The sequence below is a fragment of the Abramis brama genome (assembly GCF_963993115.1).
Source record: "Abramis brama genome assembly, chromosome: 24".
NCBI lineage: Eukaryota > Metazoa > Chordata > Actinopteri > Cypriniformes > Leuciscidae > Abramis > Abramis brama.
The window spans coordinates 14,676,306-14,702,636 of NC_139986.1; the positions used below are offsets into that span (position 1 = coordinate 14,676,306).

Here is a 26,331-nt window from a genome sequence, read left to right on the forward strand (position 1 = left end):
GTTGTGTTGCGGCTTGATCCGTTGTGTTGCGGCTTGATCCGTTGTGTTGCGGCTTGATCCGTTGTGTTGCGGCTTGATCCGTTGTGTTGCGGCTTGATCCGTTGTGTTGCGGCTTGATCCGTTGTGTTGCGGCTTGATTCCGTTGTGTTGCGGCTTGATTCCGTTGTGTTGCGGCTTGATTCCGTAGTGTTGCGGCTTGATTCCGTTATGTTGCGGCTTGATTCCGTTATGTTGCGGCTTGATTCCGTTATGTTGCGGCTTGATTCCGTTATGTTGCGGCTTGATTCGTTGTGTTGCGGCTTGATTCCGTTGTGTTGCGGCTTGATTCCGTTGTGTTGCGGCTTGATTCGCTGTGTTGCGGCTTGATCCGTTGTGTTGCGGCTTGATCCGTTGTGTTGCGGCTTGATCCGTTGTGTTGCGGCTTGATTCCGTTATGTTGCGGCTTGATTCCGTTATGTTGCGGCTTGATTCCGTTATGTTGCGGCTTGATTCCGTTATGTTGCGGCTTGATTCGTTGTATTGCGGCTTGATTCCGTTGTGTTGCGGCTTGATTCGTTGTGTTGCGGCTTGATTCGTTGTGTTGCAGCTTGATCCGTTGTGTTGCGGCTTGATCCATTGTGTTGTGGCTTGATCCGTTGTGTTGCGGCTTGATCCGTTACATTGTAGCTTGATCTGTTGTGTTCTGGCTTGATCCGTTGTGTTCTGGTTTGATTATGTTGTCTTGTGGCTTGATTCCGCTATGTTGTTAACTTGCGTTTGCTGTATCAGTTTTTTTGTGACGTGCACTAATGGGCCACCGTAAGCACTATATGCACTACCGTTCATTAGTTTGTCAATACGATTTTTTTTTATGTAACAAGGATGCATTATATTGACCAAAAATGACTAATTTATAAATTATTTATAAACAAGACATTTATAATGTAACAAAAGACTTTATTTCTTTTTTAAATGCTGTTTTCAACACTGATAATATATGTAGCTTAGTAGTATGAGTAGTACCAGGGCCGGTAACCAAAAAGTTGCAGATTTTAAATGCCCTGATTGTGTTTTAATTTTAATTATCTATTAAAATGTTTTTTGTTTTTTTTTAGTTAATTAAAATAATTGATGCTTTCTATTCTTTTTGCAACACCAGACCACTCCTTTCATGTTTAAACCTATAGTATACTTTTTTATTTATTTTTTGCAAAGAAACATATTCATGCCATTTTAAATAACGTTTCTTGTATTATGAAGAATTACAAACTTAAACGATCATAACATATAAGGACCATAACAAGCACCCTGAACAAACGATACATGTTAGATTGCTGCTCATAAACTGAAAATGCATGCAGGGAAATGTCTTAGTAGATCAGATTTGCATTACAGGGCCTTGATACATCAACAACTAACAGTGGGAGTTTCCAATTTACGGATCCTTATGGAGTTTTCAGAAGAGTCATTCCGTAAATAACAAGATTAAATCAAAAGCGTCATTAGATTTGTATTTCCCCCCAGATGGCAGGTAGAAGCAGAAGTCTCCTAATTAGGATAGCAAAACATTTTATGCATGTACAGAGAGAAAAGGAAGAGTGTTTTAGGAATAACAAATCTGCCTTGTCGGTCTAAATGGTTTCAATGAGTGTGTTTTGGGGAGTAAACAGATGTGACAGAGTGTTTTAGCACCCTCACTAACCGCAGGTGCATGTTAAACTCAATAGCTGCTACGGCTCTTGAATACATTTGAAGATTTAATTAAAATGCACAGCAGCCTGCAAACCAATCATCTTGATAGAAAAAAAAAGACCAGTGATCTTTTATCAAAAAGTGATATCTTGATTTGACTTAATAAAAACGTTTTTAGAAGCTTCCTGGGGCCATGGCTTATATTACTGTTTTTCTACTGAGCAGAAGAGAATTCTTTAAACAATAAAAAAATAAATAATAATCTTACTGATCCCTATTTTTTGATTGGTAGTGTATTAAGGCCTAACAGTCAAGGGAGATACTGAAGAACTTTAATTCCTACAGCCTTCAAACAGGAATTAGGTCCAAGACAGTACTCTGGTGCCACAGTGTGTGTGGGTTTGTTCTATAGATAGAGCGGTCTGATGGTTGACTCCATGTGTTAAAGAATATGAGTGAGTCAGTAAGTGTGGGTCTGTTGTTAAATGAGCCAAGCGAGTCATTTGGTGTGTGTGAGAGGGTGACTCATTCAGTGTCTGTGAGTCACGTCACCCACCACTGTGTGTGTGTGTTACCTGTCAGGAGTGTGTGTCATTCGAAGCAGCAGAGTGTTGAAGAGGCCTGTCAGTTCTCTCTGTAGCCGGTGACTGAGGTGGGCCTGAAGCTTGTCCGCTTCCCCCTGCGACTGGATCTGTGTGTGGGTCTGCAGTTCAGCACTCAGCAACAAGTTCAGCAGGGTGTGTGACTCCTACACACACACACGAATACACAGCTACTTAACAATGTGATCTGTCAATTACTGCCATCTTATACCTCCTGATTCAGCTGAACACAATTTGATGACCCAATCCTTATCCTCCACAGGAACGAATACTAAAAATAGCAGCTTTATTACAAATTCCTCATTCAGCAACACTAGAAATCTTAATCCTGCATATAAGCAGGGACAAAAGTAGATTTTATACATTCTGAAGAAAATGTGTGCGGAGTTCCCCATGTTAAAGCCACTGTCATAATATTTGGGTGGTTGCTGTGCTAGGGTGTTCTGTGTGATTTTTAGGGTGTTCTGGCTAGTTGCTTGTAAGGGTGCAACGGATCGCAGTTGATCTGTGATCCGTACGGACCAGGCCCCACGGTTCGTCACGCATGTGATTCGCGGATTAATTGCTAAGTTTAACCATCATCGAGTGAAACTTTATCATTTGCACGTCTTTTCTTGACAATTTTGACATTTAAGCGATTTTAAACCATTCAAGCGCAAGAGGCGAAAGAGAACTCAATTGTGCGCTGTTATCTGAGCGTGCAGCTGCACACACCCAATGCACGCACACACAGAAGCCTTCAGATTGATTCAAATTGATTCCTCTTTCACATCTTCTTGCGCTTGAACGGACACATACACATAAAATTATGGTAAAATACCCGTCTCTGCAAGTATTCTCGTAAACATTGAATGTGTATCATTACATTGGATCTGTTCATTGGGGCTTAAAGTGACAGCAACCTATATAATACCTGCTGCTAAGTCATTAAAGGGTTAGCTCACCCAAAAATCTTTCTACTTTCAGCCAAACACAATCTGAGTTATATTTATATATAGTTATATTAAAAATATCCTGGCTCTTCCGAGCTTTGTAATAGAAGTGAATAGTAACTGAGATTTTGAAGCCCCAAAAAAGCACATCCATCCATCATAAAAGTAATCCATATGGCTCCAGGGGGTTAATAAAAGCCTTCTGAAGTGAAGCAGTGTGTTTTTTTAAGAAAAATATCCATATTTATAATAGAATCACTGGCTTCAGTTAACGGCTGTACAAGAATAGAGTTTCGGCAGAAGAGTAACCTGACACATGACATATTGACGAACGCGGAAGCGCAGAGGATAGAGCAAAACAAAACACCGGCCACAAATTAGAAGTCTAAAACGAGAATATTTTAAGAGAAATGTTGGAGGAGCTTGAGTTTGTTGCCCAGTCCTATTTTTTTGAACCGCGATAGGCGTCTACCCTCACCTAAGCTTACAATACTCCTACATCATACGTCATGTGTCGGGTCAGAGGTCACTCTTCCGCCGGAACTCTATTTCGGAAGCAAATTATTATCATTTATAAACTTAAATATATTTTTTTCCTAGTCATATACACCTAGGATGGCTGAGTAAATTATGAGATCATTTAAATTTTTTGGGTGAACTAACCATTTAAATGTTAATAAAACAACTAAAGACATTTTAACAAAGATTAATCTATATTTAATTTATACAGTGAACACTATATTACATTTAATGATTACATTTCTGTACCTGAAAACTACTGTTAGACCTTACTTAATTTGTAATTTTGTTATATTGCATTTATCTGTGGTTGTAATTTGTGTATTTATTTATTTATTTATTTATTTTTTGCTGATCTGAAAAATTGTCTGATCCGTGATTTAAAAAAAACGTGCTATGATCCGAACTGTAAGTTTAGTGATCCGTTGCACCACTAGATGCTAGGGCCACTAGAAGATCGCTAGGATGTTCAGAATGGTTGTTAGGCAGGTAAAAAAAAAAAAAAAAAAGTGTAATGTGTGTGGTGGGTGTTCTGATTGGTAGTCTTGGTGGTTACTCAGGAATAGTTGGGAAGTTGCTGTTGGGTGTTCTGGGCGGTTGCTTAGGTGTTTTGGTTTGTATAGAAGAAAAGGGTTTCTAAGGTTCCTTGTGCATCGCTAGTCATTTGCTAGGGGGTTAGAGATGGTTGCTAAAGAATTGCTAGGTAGTTGCTATGGTGTTCGGTGTGGTTTTTAAGTGTTTGCTAAGACATTACGAAGTGATTGCTTTTTAACCCACCCGTAATTCTCTGTGATATTCCTCTCCTTTGATATTTGTGTGGCCCTTTTTCAATGCAAGTCTATGGGATTTTTTTTTTTTTTTTTTTTTTTAGTAATCGCTCCTCTTCAGTAAGCCACACAATTTGAGCAATCATTCATGTCCAAAGCTCTAATGATGCAGCATACCAAAATTTTGTGCAAAAGGATATTAATAAGCATGTGCTTGTCTTAGCAGGCACCACTGGAAAAAACACGGTTGTGCCTGTTTCTCATTTAGACAGCACAGATGTTTGAGAAACACTCCAGCGACTGTGGATGCTCTCTGCATTTCACCACCTCCCCCACCAGGCGTTTCATCAAACCCAGCGTTCTCTGTCAAGCGTCAAGGCAGGTTTGTTTGCATACATACATACACATTAATGTGAGGTAAGGCAGGAATAGACTTTTAGTAAATAAAGCCATTCTTCCCCAGTGTGAGAAACAAAAACAATGACAGCTGAAGAACGTCTCTCCGTTACAAGCGTTAATTCAACATTAATGTATTTGTATTGCTCCGCAGTGCGATTTATTTCAGCTCCTCCTAATAAATACACCACACTGTGTTCATTTGAGGCAGGAGGGTAAGCTAATTTAATTATCAAGGTACAATAAGTCTCTTTATTGTTTTTACGAGGGCTCCAAAGAGAAATAAAAGCACTCCATCAAGGATTCAACACGGCTGTGGTTTGTGGCACGGGTTTATTCAGAAATACCTGGTTTAGGAGTAATTCTAGGAGCCATTTTAGGTCCTGGTGATCCAATTCAGACTGATTCTGCTTGAAGAAGGTGTTAAGGAATGAGACAATGTCCACCAAGAGCCTCTCATCTTGATGGCAAGCTGGACGTACCATAATAAATCTGTTATGTTAAAAAAAAAGGGATTATGTTGGCATTCAAAAGTTTGGTGTTGGTAAGATTTTAAAATGTTTTTGAAAGGAGTCGCTTATGCGCATGTCTAATGCATAATTGCATATATGTGTGTTTTTAGGAAAAATACAGTAATTTCATCAATATTGTAAAAAAAAAAAGAAGCAATTTAAAACAACTGTTTTCTTTAATAGATTTTAAAATTGTATGTTATTGCTGTGATGTCAAATCTCCAGTGTCACATGATCCCTCACAAATCATTAACTGTCTAATTATTTCTTATTTTCAAACAGTTGTGATGCTTAATATTTTTGTGAATAATTTTTTCAGAATTATTTGATGAACAGGAAGTTCAAAAGAATAGCATTTTAAGAAAAACAATCTTTTGTAATATTATAAATGCATTTACTGTCACTTTTAATCAACTGAATTCATCCTTGCTCAATATGTATTGACAAAAATCGTACTGACCAGACATTTTGAATGGTAGTGTATATTTTACATGATAACTTTTTAACAGGTTAGAAACAGGTTAGGACAGGTTTAAAGGAACATTCCGTCATCATTTACTCACCCTCAGGTTGTTTCAAACCTGTATGAATTTATTTCTTCTTTATTTTGAAGAATGTCAACCAAACAGTTGATGGGCTTCATTGACTTCCATAGTTTTTTTTTTTTTCTTCCTACTATGGAAGTCAATGAAGCCCATCAACTGTCTGGTCACCGACATTCTTCAAAATAAAAAAGAAATAAATTCATACAGGTTTGAAACAACTTGAGGGTGAGTAAATGATGACAGAATTTTCATTTTTAAGTGAAAAATTCCTTTAATCGATTGAATGTGTCTTTGCTGAATACATTTCTTAAAAAAAAAAAAAAAAAAAAAAAACTTACTGACCCAAAACTTTTGAATGGTACTATATTTAGTTTCAGAGTCACTTCTACGCTCTCTTTTGCCAAAGATAAAATATCGTTCTGCTTCGTGTCTGAAGGTGTCAGCTCATTCATTGTTTAAGGCTGTGTAATGCTGGCGCACTCCATCAAACTCATGCAAAGTCATGCCTGGCGATCACAAATCACATATCTGGAGGTATACGGAAAATAAATGTATAGATCACACACAGTGTGTTTACCTCTCTACAGCGTTGTGCCAGCTTAGGGTTTGCAGGATGTTCTTGCTGCTCTGGGCAGTGGATTTGAGTGCAAGGCGGTCAGCGAAAAGGTAAAGGTGCATTCTGGTCAAGGCAAAGGTCACGGTGCTGTGGGAGCTTGCATCACGGACCCCGTGAATGCAGTCCCCTAACCCGGACCTTATATTGCTTATTCTTAACACCACCACCTGAGATTCGGACAGCACCAGATCACCATGAAACCTTAGGGTGAGGAGGAAGCAGAAAACGAGGGGTTACGAAAAGAGTTAAGCCTTTCAGCACTCTAACCCACGTGGCATGTTGATGTCACTGAGGCTAAAATGTCACTAATTCTTGCATGTGTCGTAAGCATTTTTTTTTATTATTCTGGATGCAAACATGTTAGATATGAGCCTCGGTGATGATTATTAATGAATAACTATTTTAAAAACTTAAATTGTTAGGTTCCTCAGAATCCTCACACAAAACTATCATATGGCTTCAGAAGACTCGGAACAGTGCACAAATCAACTTTTATGGCACCTTGTTGTTTTTTTAAGTTTGGCACAGATGGTCACTATGTATCGGAAGCATAAAGCTTAAAAAAAAAAAAAAAAAACATTTCTTCCACAGATAAATTACAGCATAGAGGTTTGGAGCGACCGTAAATAATGACATTTTTTATTTTTTCATTTATTCCTTTAGGGAGGCCAGACAAGTTTACTGCCAGCAGATCAGCAGATCTGTAATAATTTTATACTTGGTAACAAATCAACAGCTTCTGTGTATTAAAATGACGTTAAGTTCTACTGCAAAAGTTTCCGAACAGTTCAGCAATAAAAAAAAAACGATCTATCTTAACTCTTAAGATGATCCAGATTTACTGCCTAAAACTCCTAGTGCTCAATACAATTTGAGTGCTTGAAAACAAATAAAAGGCTTTGAGAATGTCAAAAGTGCACCTATTATGCTATTTTAAAGATTCCTATTCTTGTTTTGGAGGTCTAAAACAGGCATCCAAGTTACATGCATCCAAGTCCAAAGACACTTAAATTTTCTCATAATATACATTGAAGCATGAAGCATCACCTCTTTTCTCACAGTGTCTGAAACCGTTCAATCAAGGATTCGGTCCCAACATGTCAACAGCGCAAACCAAACTTTTCCAGGCTTCAGCTACAACTACAGATTTTTTTAGGGCGGGTCAAATTAGATGTTGTTCACATGCAACCAATGAAGACCAAAGGCTGACATTATGCAAATATGTTACAAACCTATTTGGGTTCGTACAGGAAGTACAGGCTGGAATTACTGACGGCTCGTTTCAGGCCGTTCTAAATCGGTTCAGTACCTCTATTTAACATGCACTTTGATATTTTACATTCGCAAACAGCTATATTACACACAACATGAAACGTAATATCTGAAAAAAAGCATAATGGGGCACTTTAAATAAAATTTTCCCTTAAAACACTCACCACAATGAACTTATGCAAGCATGCGAGTAAATTCTACTTACTCCAGTACATCACTCCTAAACCCCCTCAGATGCTCTAGCAGTCCATCAATCCCAGAATGCCATGCTGTGTTCCAGGTGATCTGCAGTGCTTCCCAGGCAGGCTTCAGACTCAGCAGGTCTGAATATGGAGGGAGAACTGAACAGTAGGGACTCACTGCATGGTGTAAAGGCGCTTGGAACGGAAGATTATACCTGTAAGAAAATATGAGATGTAATACATTTCATATACAGTTAATCTGTCAAATAATAGTTAAATCAACATTTAATTTTCCCATGACACCTATGAAAGTCAGGTTATGGGGGAATTAAACGGCTGTTTCTTTTAAATGCACAGCTAGAATGTCGTAATGGATGTGATTTACCTCCGTATAATGGCAGCAGGCAGTGAGAAGGAAGACAGGCCTGTGTCTGAGCCAGCTTTGTCAGTCCTGATCATGGCACAAAGATGATAAAATGTAACGCGAGCCAAAGCATTCTGGTTTTTACCATATTTCAACGGTTTTTATCTACATTATGAAAGACATTGGAGACAAAAACAACACTAGACCCCACTGACTTTCATTTTTGGGTGAAATATCTCTTTAAGTTAAACAAAACCCTTACTCATAATTATAAGAATGTAATCACTATTAAGCCGCCTTTCCACTTTTTATCTCCGACAAGCGACAGACCAGAAATCATTCATTTTCAATGTAGAGTAGTACGGGAGGTTCATGGAGTTCTGAACATATGCATAGCGTATGTGGAAATTTCAGATCTGATTTGAGCTTCGGATGTGATGTATTCTAAAAACTATGAATGCGAGGTGATTTCATCATTATTTCATCATTATTTATGTTGATTAGCCCCAGAAAACCCACTATGTTTTTCTTTGAGACGAATTTAGAGGTCATTTGTTTTGTGTGGGTATATTCATACATTTATTATATTCATTCAAATCCTTCATTTTACCGTGGCGAATAAGCAGAGGGTAATGGTTGCTTCACGTTTAATTTGAAAGTTCCATGCGACTGCCACTAGGGGTTGAAATGCGACAATCGTATGTAAATGTCGAAGATTTACATTACTTTTACATTTATTAATTTAGCAGACGCTTTTATCAAAACATACAACTGAAGAATACAACAAGTGATTCATCTTAAAGCGACAATAAACTGCTAGTAATACAAAGTTTCACACATCAGAGATAGTGGAAAGCTGGCTTTACAGGGTTTTTTTTAACTGACAGGGTTTGATGAAACCAGCTGCAGATATTTTACATATCGACCAATGGAGTGTGAGATCATACAACAACAAAAAAAACTTACCAAACGTCCATTCGTGCGATTTCATCAAACAGCAGAATGCACATCAATGAGGCAGCCTCGCTCACATCACCCTGACTCTCCTTTATCAACAGAGATGCTTCAAAAGAAAAAAGAAAATTGAAATGACCAGGGAAGCAATCATTAAAATGTACAAATGTGTCGTAGCTTGAATTGTACAGCATGTATTCGCATTAAAAATGGTTAGTTGAGGCAAACAGATTTTAAGGGCCGCATCCTGGGACCAAGGTGGAATAAAACATGAAAACAAAACTATAACAAGGAAAACAACCCACCTCATCCATTATAGATGTGAAAGTAAAACAAAACAAATAGGGCTTGAGTCAGAAAAACTAATTTTACGATCGTACTCTAGACGATCACAAACATTCGCAAACAGCTTATTGGGGAGCTCTTCACTGGACATGTTTCTAAATGTCTGGACATGAATAAATATTACATTTGCCATTTGTGCATTGTCTAGACTAGAGAACTGGAAGGGTCATGTCAATAGCTCTGAATTTCCAGCAGTAAATAAACAAAATGCAACAGCAAGCAGCAATTAAGTGGCCAAACACACCAGTGGATCTTGTGACTCCATGATCTTTTGATATTTTCTTTTTGGTTGAAAGGCTAGAAGAAGATATGTTATTTCTTGTAACAATTGACCAGTATGTGGTGCTGACTTCAGACTTTGCACATATCAAAATAAAGCAATTAAGCCTTCACAAATATATGGTGAATGAGAATGAGTTTAACCTATTTTCCAAAACTATATTTTTTAAAAACCTTTCACCACCATCGTCTGAAGATCACTGACAAATAAATCAGCATGATCCAAGAAATTTGAGGAAAACTATTTTGTTTCTAAGCTGTAAAATTGTAACAATCCAAAAAGTTTGGGGTTAGTATGTTTTTTTTAAATACTTAATTCAGCATGGACACATTACATGAAAAATGTTTTTGATTAATTTAATTTCAGTAAATCAAATTGACCAAAAATGACAGTACAGACATGCATAATGTAAAAAAATATATTTATTTTTGAAATAAATGTTGTTCTTTTTAACTTTCTATTCTTCAAAGCATTTTTTAAACAAAAATATTAAGCAGCTCAACTTTTCAAAATTGAAAACAATAAGAAATGTTTCTTTAGCACTAAATAGAAAACAGTTATTTTAAACTGTATCACTGTATTTTTGATCAAATGAATGCAGCCTTGGTGAGCATAAGAGACTTTATTTTTTTAAAAGAAGAAAAAAAACATACCGACCCCAAAATCTTGAACGTTACTGTACATGCTATTGCAATAAACTATGAACTGTTGGTGGCGCTAGAGGGATTGAGAGAAGGACCCCAAAACTGGCACCATGAACACTGAGGGCCTTCCCAATCACTGTGCCAAAGGGGCTGACATAAACTCCAAGAGGATGAAAAATAATAAGGAAACTAACATCTAAAAAAGGTGTCTACAAAACTTTGGTTCTTAGGACTAATTAACCAACTATCTACAGTAGGCTGAATGAAAGGTCAGAGGGATGTTTTACGTGCCGTACCTCTGAGCAGCCTGATGAGAAGAGACGTCTGCTGAGCCAGACTGTGACGCAGAGAGGGGTCTGCAAACACCAGCTTCCTCAGCATGCATATGCTGGGCTCCAACATGCAATCCATGCTCTGGATAATGAATACAAAGCCTGAATGCAAAACCTTCTAATATCAATAGATCCCCCCCAGATAAGACATAGTTGAGATGGTCTGAGCCCCCTTGAAGTACTGAATAACAAACAGTCTAAAGAAGGCTTGGATTATCATCAAAAGAACTTTGACACTGTCTCGACCCTAGTGATGGGAGCTTTTGAAACATTGCTTTGTTAATCTTCGAAACCTTTGTAAATGCAAACCAGTGATTCAGAGCATTTATCAAACTGTCAAAGTCACATCATTTCACCAAATGTGGCTTGGTTACACCATAACTGTTTTGAAACATTCCAAAATTTCAATAGTTTACTGCTAGGGGCCACCTTTGTGAATCCATGAAACAAGTCTCTACGTGCGTGTTTTTTTTAACCTGATCTCGGATCAGTTTTTATAAACTTGTAGGTATTTTAATGACACATTTGTAGAATAAAAAGGAGCAGTTACAGTTAACTTTATTAGACTAATAAATCAAGCTCTCCATAAAATAAACAAAAGCTGGGGTTTCCACCGCAGCAACTTTCCCCAGGAACTAGGGATTTTGGGATGTACTCTGTGTGTTTCAACCGCAGGAACCAGGGTCTAAATGAAGTTCCGGGTAAAAATGTCCCCCTTAGAAAGTCCCTGCTTGCGAGGTAGTACTTTTTCAAAGTTCAGGAACTTTCAGGGGTGGGACTTGGGCGCTGAACATGCTGATTGGATGAGTTAATCCTGCATTTTGATTGGTTGACTCCATGCAGCATTTCATTTCACCTGCCATTTTTAAAAATGCGGTTGCGTGCAGTCCTAAACTTCACGGTACTTTAGACAGCGGTGGAAAAGCAGGAAGCAATAGGTCTGGGAGAAAAAAAGTTCCTGGGACAAATTTCCGGGTAATTTCGGTGGAAACGCGGCTAAAACAAGCCTACAATTTATTAAATTAACACATAGTATACAGACTAGGGGTGGAGCCGAACCCGAATACGGTATTCGGAAAGGCACAAATAATGTGTTTTTTACGAATACTTATTTCGAACAAATACTTGTAATTATATATTTGTATTCGGGAACAAGAAAAACTTTATATCAAAAAGCTGCATTTCCTCATGAGACATGGCGACCGGCGGCGCTGCTGATGTGGTGGCTGTAAATCCACTTGTTGATAAGAAAGGAGGAAAAAGACACATACGTCGTTAACATAGCGCGTTTTTTGCGCGTTCAGATTTCAAATGTAGGTGCGCGGCAAGCGCGCTCATAATAGAATCGAGCGGCGCGCCTATGTCCATGGTTACATAGCAACGACAGACGTACGGGAGAGCAAGCGCTTGTGGAAAGGAGAAAGCGGTGCGAACTGCGCTCTCCATGATGACGAGGAAGTATCAGCAAATAATTAATTGTTTTCTAGCCCTTGCATTAGCTTTAGATATATTTATGGAGATGAGAAATGAAATAAAAAGCCGTCATTATGTCATTAATATCAGTCCATCAGAAAAGCAGTTCTAGGCTTATTCTTGGCTGGATAACTCTTAGCAGGTTTAAAAAGCCCTTTTAAAATTAAATATGAATGCAGTTTTGGATTAAATAAAAGTACAGTCAAGTCAAATAAAACACGTTTTATCTCCTGTATAGTTTGGTAACACTACAATAAGATACTATTCATTAACATTACTTAATGTGTTATCTAACATAAACACATTGAGTGAACAATATATTTTTACAACATTAATTAATGTTTGTGAATGTTATTTAATACAAACACTTGATTGGTCATGTTTGTTCACTTCATTCATTGTGCATTAAATAATGTTAACATAAACAATAATGTAAGTAATGTTAAAAATGTATTTTTAAATTAACCCCAAGGAGAATAATTGCGACAGTATATAACTATTGTTTATTGTTAGGTCATTTTATCTAATGTTATCTAACAAATGGAATCTTATTGTAAAGTGTTTTTAATACTACAGTTTCCATCTTTGTAACCGTGATATACACTTTAATATATGTAAATTTAATCTAAATTAAGCTTTGGTACCGAAATTGGTACCGAGAACTGTGGATTTTCACTGGTATTGGTAACGAATACTGAAATTTTGGCACCGTGACAACACTAGTAGCTCTGTTAGCTCGGTAATTTAGACAATAGGCTGTTGACAGAGTAACGTTAACGTAGGTAATGGCTGTTATGTTATTTTCTTTTTAATGACGTTCCTTGTTACATGTTCATTGCTGGATTTATAAAAAACATCAACCAATATTGCATATCCATAATTATTATAATGGATATAATTAAAGAATACTTACACTATAACGTAAATTAGAAGTGTAACGCAAAAAAAATGGATTTTTACACCTATTTTGAATTTTACTCGAATACAAATACAAATACAAATACTTTTCCCCCCTCAACAAATACAAATACAGATACAAATACCGGCTGCTTTGCACACCCCTAATACAGACACTACATATGTAATGGTATTAAATGATTTGTTGATTGCACTTAATTGATAATATACTTTCAATAAAACATTTGTAATTGGTTTGTAAAACGTGTTTTTATGCATGTTTGGGTTGAGTTTGTTGCATTTTCACTATTCTGACCAGCAAGCGTCACCAGCATGTGCCGTTTCAAAAGAAAAAAAAAAGAAAAATTATCACTTTGCAAGGCAAGTGGTTCAACTGATTCAAAGATTTGAAAGGTTTTGTTTCTCCCATCTCTAGCTGACCCCAGGAAAAACCACACATCTGCGATAAACTACTGCACTGCTAAGGCTACGTTTACATGTGGCCGGCTATTTTCATAAACGGACATTTCACCCTGTCCGCTTTCAAAAATAACATTGTGCACACCCATCAGTTTTCAGAAAAGTGTTTGTTTACACGAACCAGTGTATATATGCCGTCAAGAGCATGCCAAACCTGTAGGTGGAAGTGTAACGAGAAGCTCAAGCCCACGTTAGCCAATCAGAATCCCGAAAATAGCAACAACAGCAACGAATCACTTCCTCTTTCTCTTTTGAACAAAGATGGCGCCAGGATCATCATTCGTATGGACTGACCAGGAGGTAGAGCTCCTGTTAAACATAGGTCGCACTTTTGACGCAGGTGCAAGTTCTGTCGCATACTGTGACGTCGGCTGCCTAAAACTCAGTTTTTCTCAGTTTACATGCAAACAAAGTTTTCCAAAATCTCCACTCTGGACGGAGTTTTTAGAAAGAATCGTTTTCAGAGGCGAATTGTCCGTTTGCGTGTAAACGAAGGGCACAATCGAAGGGAAATTCAAAGTCTCCGTTTTTCAAAATAACCATGTACATGTAAACGGGGCCTAAGCTGTTTGGAGTGGTGTTATGCCACAGGTTTTAGAGGAAAAAGTCATAATTCATCACGAGTCTAGAAGTGTTTACACAAACACAATCACAACCGCAGTCATAACATTCACTGTAAAACTACAACAACACAAAAAGTTAGACAAGTAGTCAAAACAAACAGCCAAAGCAGTGACGTAATTGATGGTAACAGCACTAACTAGGCATGGCAAATGGAGGAGACGTATCGGATTCTGCTCGTGGCGTAATTGCCAGACATTTCTGTGCATAATTCTCGCTAATTAGCCATATTAGCAGGCTGGAATACTTGACAAAGCTGGCAGCTTTCAGCCTAGGGATGCTGAGATCATGCAAGAGATGCGAATTAAGACTGACTCACTCTTGACTGAAACCATTAACTCAAGCATCATGCCCAGGCACCAGTTTCCTGAATTCATTCAGGATAAAAGGCTCACTGAACAAAAGAGAATGTGATGTTTACCGCCACATTGTTGTTGACACACTCCGTGATGAAAGATATGAGCTTGTCTGATAAGCCCAAGGCCTTCAGCACCGCATGCATTGATGAATCTATAAAGAACATAATGAAAAATAAATCAAGACCGGCTTTGTTTCTAGCATATGTTGAAATATGTGTTATTTGCTTTGTCAATTTATGTTTCAAAGATCAAAAGCATTCTTCAAAACACTTAAAATTGGTTTGTGAGGTGTTTCAAGAGAAATGGACCTCACTTTTGGATAGACAACATGTTTAATTTGATGAAGTTCACTCATAAGGTTATAATGTCTACATTAATCTAAAAGACAAAAAGAGTGTAAAAACAAATCTATTGAACATCTATGAATTAAATATGGTGTCTTCTCAGCCTGAGGTTAATTTGGAAGGATGGATACACCAGTGTTATTTTAGTATAACTGATATACTATAATCGTTTTTAAATTTTATTTTTTGTATTTTTATATAGTTTTTTATTAAGTTTAAGCATTTAAGTTTTAGTTTATTTAGTTTGTTATTTTAGCACTTCAAGTACAATTCCAAGTAATGCATTTTTTTCCATAGTTTACATTTTAATTTTAGATTTAGTTAATGATAAAAACAATGGGATGCACAGATGGATTCCTCACCTTGCAGAACAATAGCCAACTGATCAGCCGCAGATTTCCGCAAAACTAGATCTACCGTTTCCGACGTAAGGATATTGTACAATTTATTAACAGACTCCACCTGTTTAAAAAAAAAAAAAAAAAACGTTTACTTAAGATTTTGTTAAGAACAGAGCAATTGTTTTTTACATGGTGTCAATGCCAATAATAACTACTCCATACAGTGGATTCAAAGCAACACAAGAGTGTATTATTAATAGGCTGCTGAGTGAGGGAGCAGCATTTTACCTTCACATATGACTTTTCTGAATTGCTCAACTTTATGTCCACACTTTTATTAAGAACATAGAGATTTGGTAAACATGATAATGTGGAGCTGTCCAGGGTTGGTCTGGAGTTGCCGGCTCCCTCAGCGCTGGTCAGTTGTGGTAGCAGATGTTGGACTGCTTTATTCCTCACGCTAAAAGTTGCAAACAGAATCACAGTATTTACAAACTTTGGTAAGAAGTTATTAAGCTCAATGTCAAACCTGCTTTTTTCCATTCAATGAAACTGAATGCTGATCATGACTGTCCAGCAATGTTTTCTGTGAATAACATAACTTTCAGTCTGTTAGCCTTTGTGAAAAAGTAAACTTTAGCATACTTTTAAATAGAAATAATGTTAACACTTTACAATAAGGTTTCATTAGTTAACATTAATTAACTGCATTAGTTCAAATGGACTTATAATGAACTGCACTTATGCATTTATTAATCTTTGTTAATGTTAACTTCATTTACATTATTGAAATCAAGAGTTGTATTTGTTAACATTAATGCACTGTGAACTAACATGAATAAACAATGAACAGTTTATTTGTATTAAAGGTAGGGTAGGTAGGATTTTTATAAAAAACTTTTTTTCAAATTTGTTTAAACTGTCTTTATATACCAATACATAATTAAAATGTAAGTGCTCTGAAAAAGAGAGTAAAATTGAGTGACTGTAGACCTTTTAATCTGCAATAAACACAGCTCATTATTTCCATCCGGGACGAAACAATTGATTGGTTTGGCCGACTGTCACTCTCTCTCGCAACCATGGTTACCACCCCGTTGCTACAAGATCTGCCCATATGCGCGCGCACCCGTTTGATTTGAGGAGTGCAAGAGAGGCGCGGAACCTACGAAGAGTAAAATTATGGCAGAGAAAAAGAGCATTCAAAATTCAAAGCACCTGCATATGCAGTCAGCGAAGGCAAACAAGGCAAAAACTACTTCCTCGGACCCTGGTTTCCCGCACTCTTGAACGACCTCCTCTGCTTCGCCCTCGACCCCGGACCTGTCCTTGAACCGACGATGCGGTACTTGTCTCCGGACTGTAACGTTAGTCCTCATCAGAGTCAACAATGTTTTCATCATGAAAACTCTTACATGCAAAACACCGTATATGTTATGACTCTTACACGAAATTCACCTTCATCACAGTTTAACTGATGGTAATGGAAAAACGTGTATCAATGCAACCTGTTTTTAGCTTTGCCTTATACCTATAGCCTAAATATAGCTCGTTACCGAATCAAACAAAATATATTTTAAACTTTACCAGTATCGATATGCTAGCTTGATAGTGAGTACTAAAAGCCATCTTATTTGTTTATATTTCTAGTGATAAAGTTAGGTATTTTATTACATGTGATTCTGATATTATGTCACTGCATGCACTGCGCTCCTTCCTCTGCACTCGTCTCAGGTAAATAAATAAGTAAATAAATGCGTCTTCCAGCTGAGCCTGAGCGTTTGGCGTCGCGCGTTCATGTGTTTTGGGGGCGTGGCTTTGGAAGGAGCTCAGAAGGGAGGGGGTGGAGTGAATGGAAATAATTAGCTGTGATGATTTTTATACTCTCTTTTTCAGAGTACTTACATTTTAATTATTGGTATATAAAGACAGTTTAAACAAATTTGGAATGTTTTTTTTTTTAGAAAAATCCTACCTACCCTGCCTTTAACATTAACAAAGATTAAAAAAATACAGTAACAAATGCATTGCGTTCATGTTAGTTAATACATCAACTAACGTTTATAAACCTTATTGTAAAGTGTTACCAAAATAATATATTTTAAAAGAATATAGTTAAGCGCCAAATTAATGTATTTTTTCTGACACTTAATTGAATGTTTACTGCAATTAAATAGTTTAACTTTATATTAAATGCAATTAGCTGAACTTGAGTGCTTTTTTGACCCACTTAAGTACATCTTTGTGTAATTTCATAATTGATTCTACTGAAAAAAAAAAAAAAAACATTATATATATATATATATATAAATAAATATATAAATATATAAATATATATATATATATTATATATATATATATATATATATATATTTCACTGCTGAATGTACCAACAAGCATTAATGGTAAAATAAAATGTCCTTTAATGTCATTTTTTATTAAAACTTATATTTCAGGTATTTAAATATGTTTGTAATTAATGATGAAGTTGCAATTTAATACATATAAAATATATTAACTTTAAATGTATTATCGAATACTAGTTAAAATGATCAAGTACTTTACATGTGCTTTAGTATGTTAGTCAACAGGTTTTTAAAGCATGACAAAAGATTATTAAAACAATGATTACAAAGTGCACTATTTATAGTGTGATTAATTGTGTAAGGAAACCGTAGTAAAAGTGTAAGTTAAGTAGACTTTTGTTTCATTTTATTACATCATATTTATATTATTTCATGCAAGAACATTTTCAAGATTTGTAAACTACAAGTACACTACAAGTGCACATACAATACAATGTATGGCACTTCTTTTTCACTTGGGAAAGCTACTGTATAGTTTCAGAAGACTATATCCATGTGGAACTACTTTTACAATGCTTATTAACCTTGACTTTCACAGTTCCCATTCAATTCCGTTGTAAAAGAGCAGCAATAACATTCTACAACCATCTCCTGTTGTGTTTCACAGAAGAAAATGATACGGGTGAGTAAATGATGACAGAATTTTCATCTTTTGGTAATTATTGCCATAAGAAGGTGATATAAATCCAAATTGATTTGCACTTTAAACTCACGTGTGATGCTTGGTGAACAGAAGCCGGAGGGCCATCCGTAGTCTAGTAGGCGGTGAACAAACCTCATCTTCCTTCTCAGCAGATGCTTCACTTAACAGCAAGATACAGTTTCCCAGGGCATCATCAGTACTGGCGTAACTCTAATATACATAAACGCACAAAGCTTTAACACAGCAGAAAACAGACTTCCAAAACCTAAATACAACTTGGAACAACAATAAATAAAAACACAATTCCGACTATTTCACCACTGCTTTATTGACAGCACAAACCAATTACTGAGAGGCTTCAGCTAAAATGAATCAAATGTGATGACCTTGACAAGATTTATGAATAATCAATGCCACTCCAACCCCACCCTTCAAAAAATGAAACGCAGCTTCTGTAGTTGAAAAGTACAAGATAACCATGTTTAAAATAGAATGCGGCGTAACATGGATATTACCATTCAGCCTCGGGCGTCTTGCAATCATGTTAATATTACATTGGAAATTATTTTTTCAGCCAAGTTTGACGGTTATATTGCTGCTATGCGCTTGTGTGTGTGTGAAGAGAGATGTGGAGAAAGGAAAGAGTGTTTGCACCTGTAATATAGGAATGACCGGGTAAAGTGCCTCATTAAATCTGCTCCAACTTGCGGCTGTCATCATCAATCGTCCCTTCAGCAGATAGAGTAGAATATCCTTGGCAGCAGCGCTCACCTTTGGAACACACATAAAAGTTAGTTGATGGCACTATGATATTGCACTTACAACAAGCTACCTCATCCAAATCCACCAAACGCCACCTACAGCAGTGAGACGGGGGCATTTCCAATGTCAATCACTGGTTTAGCATGACCTCAGTAGCCCATTAAACATACACCGTGGATACATTATTTATAAGCGAGCTGTGTATTGGTGTATCAAAATATTTCTTCTTTGTGCATTACTTGGGGTCTCGCTGGAAACAGGAAGATTAATTATTCACCTCTCTTGCTTGGTCTTGAAGGCCAAACACACTGATCTCATACAGGACACGGGAGTGAAGCAAGAAATGCACTCCGCTGCAGATGGATGAGGCCGGTTTGGCCACATTCTGAACTCCCAAGCACTCCTGTGGGGGTGAGAACAGCAAGTTAGGGTGGGGATATTACCGTCTACAGGGTTCAAGAGTCACCAACACCCTATGTGGAGTGTAATAGAATTGCTAGGAAGTGTAATTGCAGGGGGTAAAAGTGCATTTTTTGGTGCATGCTTTGCTTTGGAATATAAACTTTTGTATCATTTTAAATATATGCACTATTGTTCAGAGGTTTGGGGTTGGTTAGGTTTTTGAATGTTTTTGAAAGATGTCTCTTATGGTTATCAAGGCTGCATTTATGTATTCAAAGATGCAGTAAAAACATTTACATGTTTGATGAATAGAAAGGACAGCATTTATTTGAAATATAAACATTTTGTAACATTATAAATGCATCTTTTGATTTAATTTAATGCATCCTTGTCGAAAAAAAAGATTAATTTCTTTCAAATTATGTTTTAGTGAACTTTTTGGTACTGAAAATGTTAAATACTTACATCATTTTTGATTATAATATAATATAACAATGATATAATATATACACTGAACAAAATTATAACAAAATTATAACTGAACTCAAAGATCTAAGACTTTTTCTATGTACACAAAAGGCCTATTTCTCTCAAATATTGTTCACAAATCTGTCTAAATCTGTGTTAGTGAGCACGTCTCCTTTGCCGAGATAATCCATCCACCTCACAGGTGTGGCACATCAAGATGCTGATTAGACAGCATGATTATTGCACAGGTGTGCCTTAGGCTGGCCACAATAAAAGGCCACTCTAAAGGGGGTCGCACACCGGACGCGCAGCTCAGCGCCGCGCCGCGCCACGTCTTTTAAATTCGAACACATTATTCTCTATGAGAGTACACACACCGGCGCCGTCTGTCCGCGGCGCCCAGCAACGGCTCAGGACCGTGTTCAAAATCCTGCCGCGCCACAGAGCGCCATTTACATAGTTTTATATTAAATTTACATTTATGTGTCTCAAATCGTAGTTAATGTATATACGGACTTCACCCTGTGCTGCAATATACATTTAGTTTTATATTTATTTACAGAAATCAGAAAATTGCTGATGTTATCGGATTTTCAGGTGAGAGTTGTCCTAGACGTGGCGCGGCGCGGCGCTGAGCTGCGCGTCCGGTGTGCGACCCGCTTAAAACGTGCAGTTTTACTGTATTGTAAAAATAAAATAAAAAACAAGGTTGTTGATTGTGGCTGTGCGAAGTTGCTCGATATTGGCAGGACCTGGAACATGCGTCACAAAAATCATTTGTTCCTGAATCTATAGTGACCATTCTTTTTTGAGAGTCAACACTGACCTGTGGTGCAGGAAGCACTGGATTAATGGGTTAACTTTTGCCCTAGCAGGTACTAGTCCAGCAAATCAACCACAAAGAATGTTAGATAAGTTTGACCCTGTAAAAAACCATATACTTCCAGCAAAAATCAGAAGATGGTTAAGCTGGAATTTTCAGTTCCAAATCTAGGTGAACTTTTTCCTTTTTCTTTTCTGTCACTTATCTACAGGAAGTGGTTAAAAATAAGCTCCCTAGTTTTCAGTGCACATCTTGTACCTTCAAAACGCTCAGAGTGCAGGAGTAGGTTTCCACCTTCACTTGGGACAGAGGGTGAGACAAAAGCTTCAGAAATATCTTCTGACTCTCCGACTGCAGGAGCGGGCTTGCTTGTGCAAATTTCCACCTACGAAGAGACACGATTTTACAGATTTTTATACGATGACACTTCTTCCACAGTGCCAGACAAAACAGCAGATGTCAATGGTGTTTTTACGGTTTCTGTAATTGTGAGAAACTCACAGGTAGGAGCAAATTTGGACGCATTCCTTCACCATCGGTAAGTGCTGATGGTACGGAAAAGCATCTATTCCTTGGTCAGCGAGCTCCAATAGCTCATGCCAATTCTTATCGCCCTGTAAAGCAAAATTTCCACTTGAAGCACTAATTGCAATTCGACATAAGGCTGAGTAAATAATAATCTTTTAGTGAGCAGGTCCTTTAAAGTTAGCATGAAATGGAAGTTGTGATACTCTTTTCTTCCTTAATGTGATATATATATACTTGATTTTGTCCATTGGGAATTGAGCGAATTGTTGGATTGTTGTGGTTTACTATTGCTGTGATGTCATGTGAGTGACAGGTTGTCCCGCCCTCTTGGCAGTGGACATGTCATCAGAGAAGAGAAGAGATGTGGTTTCAAGAGAGACGGGAGGTTACTTTGATTTCATGCCCATTTACTTTATTTTCATAATTAGATATTACCTTTCACTAATAATTTAATAACACTAAAACATTAAATCTTTAGCAAATCTCAACTTGAGTCAATATTTCAATATATTTTAGTTTTTTGTGTTTTCTTTTTAATTTATTTAGACAATAGGTGTAGAATTTTAAAACAGCTTCTTAAACAAGAAAAAATGTAGAGGGTAAGTTATTTTGATTAAAAATTACAAGGGCCGCATGAATAAAAAAAAAATGATGTGCACGGATAACTCGTTTATCTGTAAATAATCCAATATTCCTTAAAAAAATAAGAATTGTTCGTTTTGAATTTCATGGTGACTCATTTAGTAAGACAATAGTGCAGAGTTTAAATATCAACTACATGCCTTAATAATGAATCCACTAGAAGAAATATATTCTTCAAGCAGATATCCTACATGTTAGTAGCTCTTGAAAATTCATTACCTCAGCCTGTGCATCCTTTAAAAAGGCGCATGTAGCCTCCATGCAGTGAGAAACACGGTATACTCTACGATACAGGCTGTATCTTTCAAAGCAAGCCTGCTCTAGGTACGCCACGGCTGACTCATGGATGAGGGGGTACGCCACACAGAAGGATGCGTCAAGACACAAGAGGAAAATGGCAGCCACTGTACTTTCCGGAAGGTTATCTTCAGCCTGTTTGCAAAGACAACACACATAAGGTAATAAACACACATATGTGCAGTAAACAAGCACACACTCTAATGAATTTGTCTATAATTACAGTGCTGCCCTTAGGTCTACAGCTTAACTGAACAATTGACCCTTTCACAGCGACTTCTGGTGTGTTTCACACTCTCATTTGTTTTAATAATGACCATAAAGGACACGGCCATATGTCCACGGTGGCACGGCTTATTAATGTCTAAGAATGGCACAGCCATATGCTCACTCACCTTCTCCACAGGTAACAAGGTTTGCAGGAGACGTATTGTGAAAATGGCAGTGCCCGTGAAGACCATTCGGTGGTGGATCACAGATGATTCTGGCTGTTCAGAGGAAGTCATGCCATGGTGGTGGCACATAACGTCTCCCAACGTCTCTATGCATGCCTGTAATTTCTCCCTCTTTTACGAGACAAAAAAAAACAACTAAATTACAAAGAGACTTATTGATCTCATGTCTTTTTCCGGCCAGCAGGGGGCAGCAAGAGTCCTGTGCATTTCAAAGAAAGTTTTCAGATGACAGCAGTTTTTCAAGATAAAATGCCATGAGCATGTATTAAAGATCAATGAGGGAGAGAGGCATGCCGTGAAATATGCATAATCATATTCGGTGGAGAACGTTCTCATAGGTGTGCACACACACACTAAGCACAATGAGTTAGTTTAAAAAGATTTCTACAGGCAATAATCATCATTGGACGAGGCAAATTTGGATATATCAGTGTAATGCGACCTACATAATCCTTTGTATGCAATGCACTGATGTAATTTTATGTAAAATACTCATACGCTGAATGAGATCAACTTTGCATAATGAGAATAGTAAAACTTTACAATAAGAACACAATACATGTTAACATTAGTTTTTACATTATGACCTAACATGTATTTGAAAAGTGTTAATTTATGTAACGTAATATAATAATAAAATGCTGACAAAGAATGTAAGTTCATTATACCTAAATGTTGACATATAGATGGTTATTGGGAAACACTAAAAATAAGGCTAAAAAAACATTAACATTGGTTAATGCATTAGGTACAACGAATAAAAAATAAAAAAATACTTAAAGAATCTATTAATCTAGGTTCATTTATAAATATTGTATTTTTCATTTTTAATGTTCATTCGTAATACATTAATGTTAATCTATACAACTTGAAATGTTAAAAATGTATTAATACATTAACATTAAGACTAATAAATACATTAAAATGATCATTGTTATTCCATGTTAGCTATTGCATTACCTAATGCTGTTGAATAGAGCATTATTGAAGCGACTTACAGCATATTGTATTTTTTTAAACCAATACAAATGATATACAGGGTGGGCCATTTATATGGATACACCGTAATAACATGGGAATGGTTGGTGATATTAAAGTCCTGTTTGTGGCACATTAGTATATGTGAGGGGGCAAACTCCTCAAGATGGGTGGTGTGTACTAATATATACTAATGTGCCACAAACAGGACTTTAATATCACCAACCATTCCCATGTTATTACGGTGTATCCATATAAATGGCCCACCCTGTAGATTGAAAAAGCAGATGTATTCAGGGACTTCTAAGTGGTGAACCTGGCCTAAAAAACAACGGTCGTGCCATGACTGATTTGCGCTGATAGCTTAACGTTCTACGATGAGCATCTGTCCCTCAGAGTAAGTGAAGTGGGTGAAACGGAGCGGGCGACAGGTGTGTGTTTGTATGCACTAATGCAGACATCAGCCACATTGGCTGTGGATCTGCACCATGGAGGAGTGCTGTTGAAGACACTTGCCAGCTCTGTCGCAGTCAGGCTGTGCTCGTCCCACACCTCGGGGGCTACGCTGTCTCCCAGCAGCCCCTGCGCCTCTGCCAGCAGCTCTAGCACCCGTTGGAAAACCTTCAGGCTCTCTGAGAAAGCGGGGATGGGAGAAAAAAAAGAAGACAGGAATATGATGAGCGATGGAAGCACACGTGTGAGGGGAACAGCAGCAGCTGGAAGCAGGAAAGAGGGTTTAAGAGGACTCTCACCTGTCCTGATGAGAGGGAGAGCGTGCTCAACGGCCGCCACGGCGAATCTAGCCAGGCTCCACTGCTGCAGCTGCAGCTCCAGCGAGTCCTCTGCTTCCATCTCTGGGGGGAGCTCCGGGTGGGGCTGCGGGAGCGGAGACTGTTGGGATGGCCTGGGGGGAGCCCCTCTCTGACTGCTGCTACCGCTGTACCACACATATCAAAAAGAATCCTTAATTGCAAACGACGTGAACGGTTGTGAGCAATATAAAAAAAAGAAAAAAAAAGAAAAAGAAAAAGCTTAAGGCAGTGACGAATACTTTCGCTGTTTAGTTCTCATCTTTTCCAACATAAACCTAAATTTAGTCATTAAAAAGTCACACTTTTTCGGCAGCAATTACTTCAGTCTTCAGTGTCACATGATTCTTCAGAAATCATTCTAATATGGTGGTTTCCTGCTCATGAAACATTTCTTATTATCAAAGATGAAAACAGTGCTGCTTAATTTTTTGTGGAAAAAACCTGAAACAAATAGGTTTGTTTGCATTTACTGATTACATTTTTTGTAACAATGTAAATGTTTTTACTGTCACTTTTGATCAATTTAATGCATCCTTGCAGAAAAAAAGTATTAATTATTAAAAAAAATCTTACAGACCCCAAACAGTTGAACATTAAAAGTGCACTATAGGATTTTATTTTTTTTTAAGTATATACTCATAAAAAAGTAGCGCCTGTCAATCATTACTTATGGTCCATTAGAAGTGTGCAGTGATATTTGTGTCTACAGAGACAATGCCCTGTGCCTGTACTTTCATATTTTCTTCTTAAATTCCTGTGCTCTGGACATTTCTGTGCCGCAGCCTTTGGCCAGTGGGTGCAAGAAGGAAACTAAGGCTATCCCGTCTGGTCCGAGCCAACAGAAGGTCTACTGTGGCACAAGTAAAAAAAATGTTTAATGATGGTCATGGGAGAAATGTGTCACAACACACAGTGCATCACAGTGTGTATGTGGCTGCATAGCCGTAGACCAATCAAGAGTGCCTATATGATGACCACTGTCCACCATCAAAAGCACCTACATTGTGCACGCAAGCATTGGAATTGAACCTTGGAGCAGTGGAAGAAGGTCTCCTGGTCAGATGAGTCCCGTTTTCTTTTACATCACGTTGACAGCCGTGTACGTCTGCGCTGTTTACCTGTGAAAGTGATGGCATCAGGACGCACTATGGGACGGCAATTCGGTGGAGGGAGTACGAAGCACTTGTTAATGTTCTGTTGGGAAACCCTGGGTATGCCATTCATGTGGACGTAAATTTGACTCCATGTTGCTTCAAGCGCATCATTCTGCGCACGGGATGCGCATAAGCGCTTTGCCGCTCTATATTGCCAAGTTTGACTGTTATGTTTACAAACAGTACCTGAAAATCCTGCATAGTGCACCTTGCATGTCTTGTAAAAAAAAAAAAAAAAAAACAGATTTAGTTTAGCATGACTATTTCCACCCCCCCTCTCTAAATCTCTTGAATTAAATGGGCTGTTTTTGATTTCTCTGTGTAAATTAAAATAAATATATAAAAACATGATAGTAAAAAAATAATTGTATGTCCAAAGAGCAATTTAACCAATTATATTATAGCTTTTACCGACTCGAAATTTCCCTGACTTTTCAAGGCATGAAAACACAATTTCCAGGTGTTCCATGACCATGGGAGGGAGCTTTGTGTTATGAACATTACGTCTAACAGATCATCCAGAAAATTCTATTTTCAATTTTATTTTAAAGGT

At 37.5% G+C, this 26,331-nt stretch overlaps 1 protein-coding gene across 2 annotated transcripts in view; it reads right to left on the minus strand.

Annotated features, from left to right (window-relative positions):
• The window catches only part of rttn (rotatin), a 60,603-nt gene that overhangs the window by 29,362 nt on the left and 4,910 nt on the right, over positions 1-26,331 (minus strand). For both annotated transcript variants that reach the window (XM_084103407.1, XM_084103406.1), the window contains exons 9-27: positions 24,565-24,749; positions 24,329-24,444; positions 22,775-22,945; positions 22,302-22,514; positions 21,414-21,526; positions 21,171-21,297; positions 19,497-19,622; positions 19,112-19,228; positions 18,528-18,667; positions 15,737-15,908; positions 15,470-15,569; positions 14,826-14,914; positions 10,898-11,015; positions 9,345-9,441; positions 8,400-8,465; positions 8,038-8,229; positions 6,522-6,761; positions 5,235-5,379; positions 2,247-2,419 (exon numbers count right to left, since the gene is read on the minus strand). In XM_084103407.1, the coding sequence (XP_083959533.1) occupies positions 2,247-2,419; positions 5,235-5,379; positions 6,522-6,761; positions 8,038-8,229; positions 8,400-8,465; positions 9,345-9,441; positions 10,898-11,015; positions 14,826-14,914; positions 15,470-15,569; positions 15,737-15,908; positions 18,528-18,667; positions 19,112-19,228; positions 19,497-19,622; positions 21,171-21,297; positions 21,414-21,526; positions 22,302-22,514; positions 22,775-22,945; positions 24,329-24,444; positions 24,565-24,749 (2,700 nt within the window). The remainder of the gene's footprint in view (positions 1-2,246; positions 2,420-5,234; positions 5,380-6,521; positions 6,762-8,037; positions 8,230-8,399; positions 8,466-9,344; positions 9,442-10,897; positions 11,016-14,825; positions 14,915-15,469; positions 15,570-15,736; positions 15,909-18,527; positions 18,668-19,111; positions 19,229-19,496; positions 19,623-21,170; positions 21,298-21,413; positions 21,527-22,301; positions 22,515-22,774; positions 22,946-24,328; positions 24,445-24,564; positions 24,750-26,331) is intronic.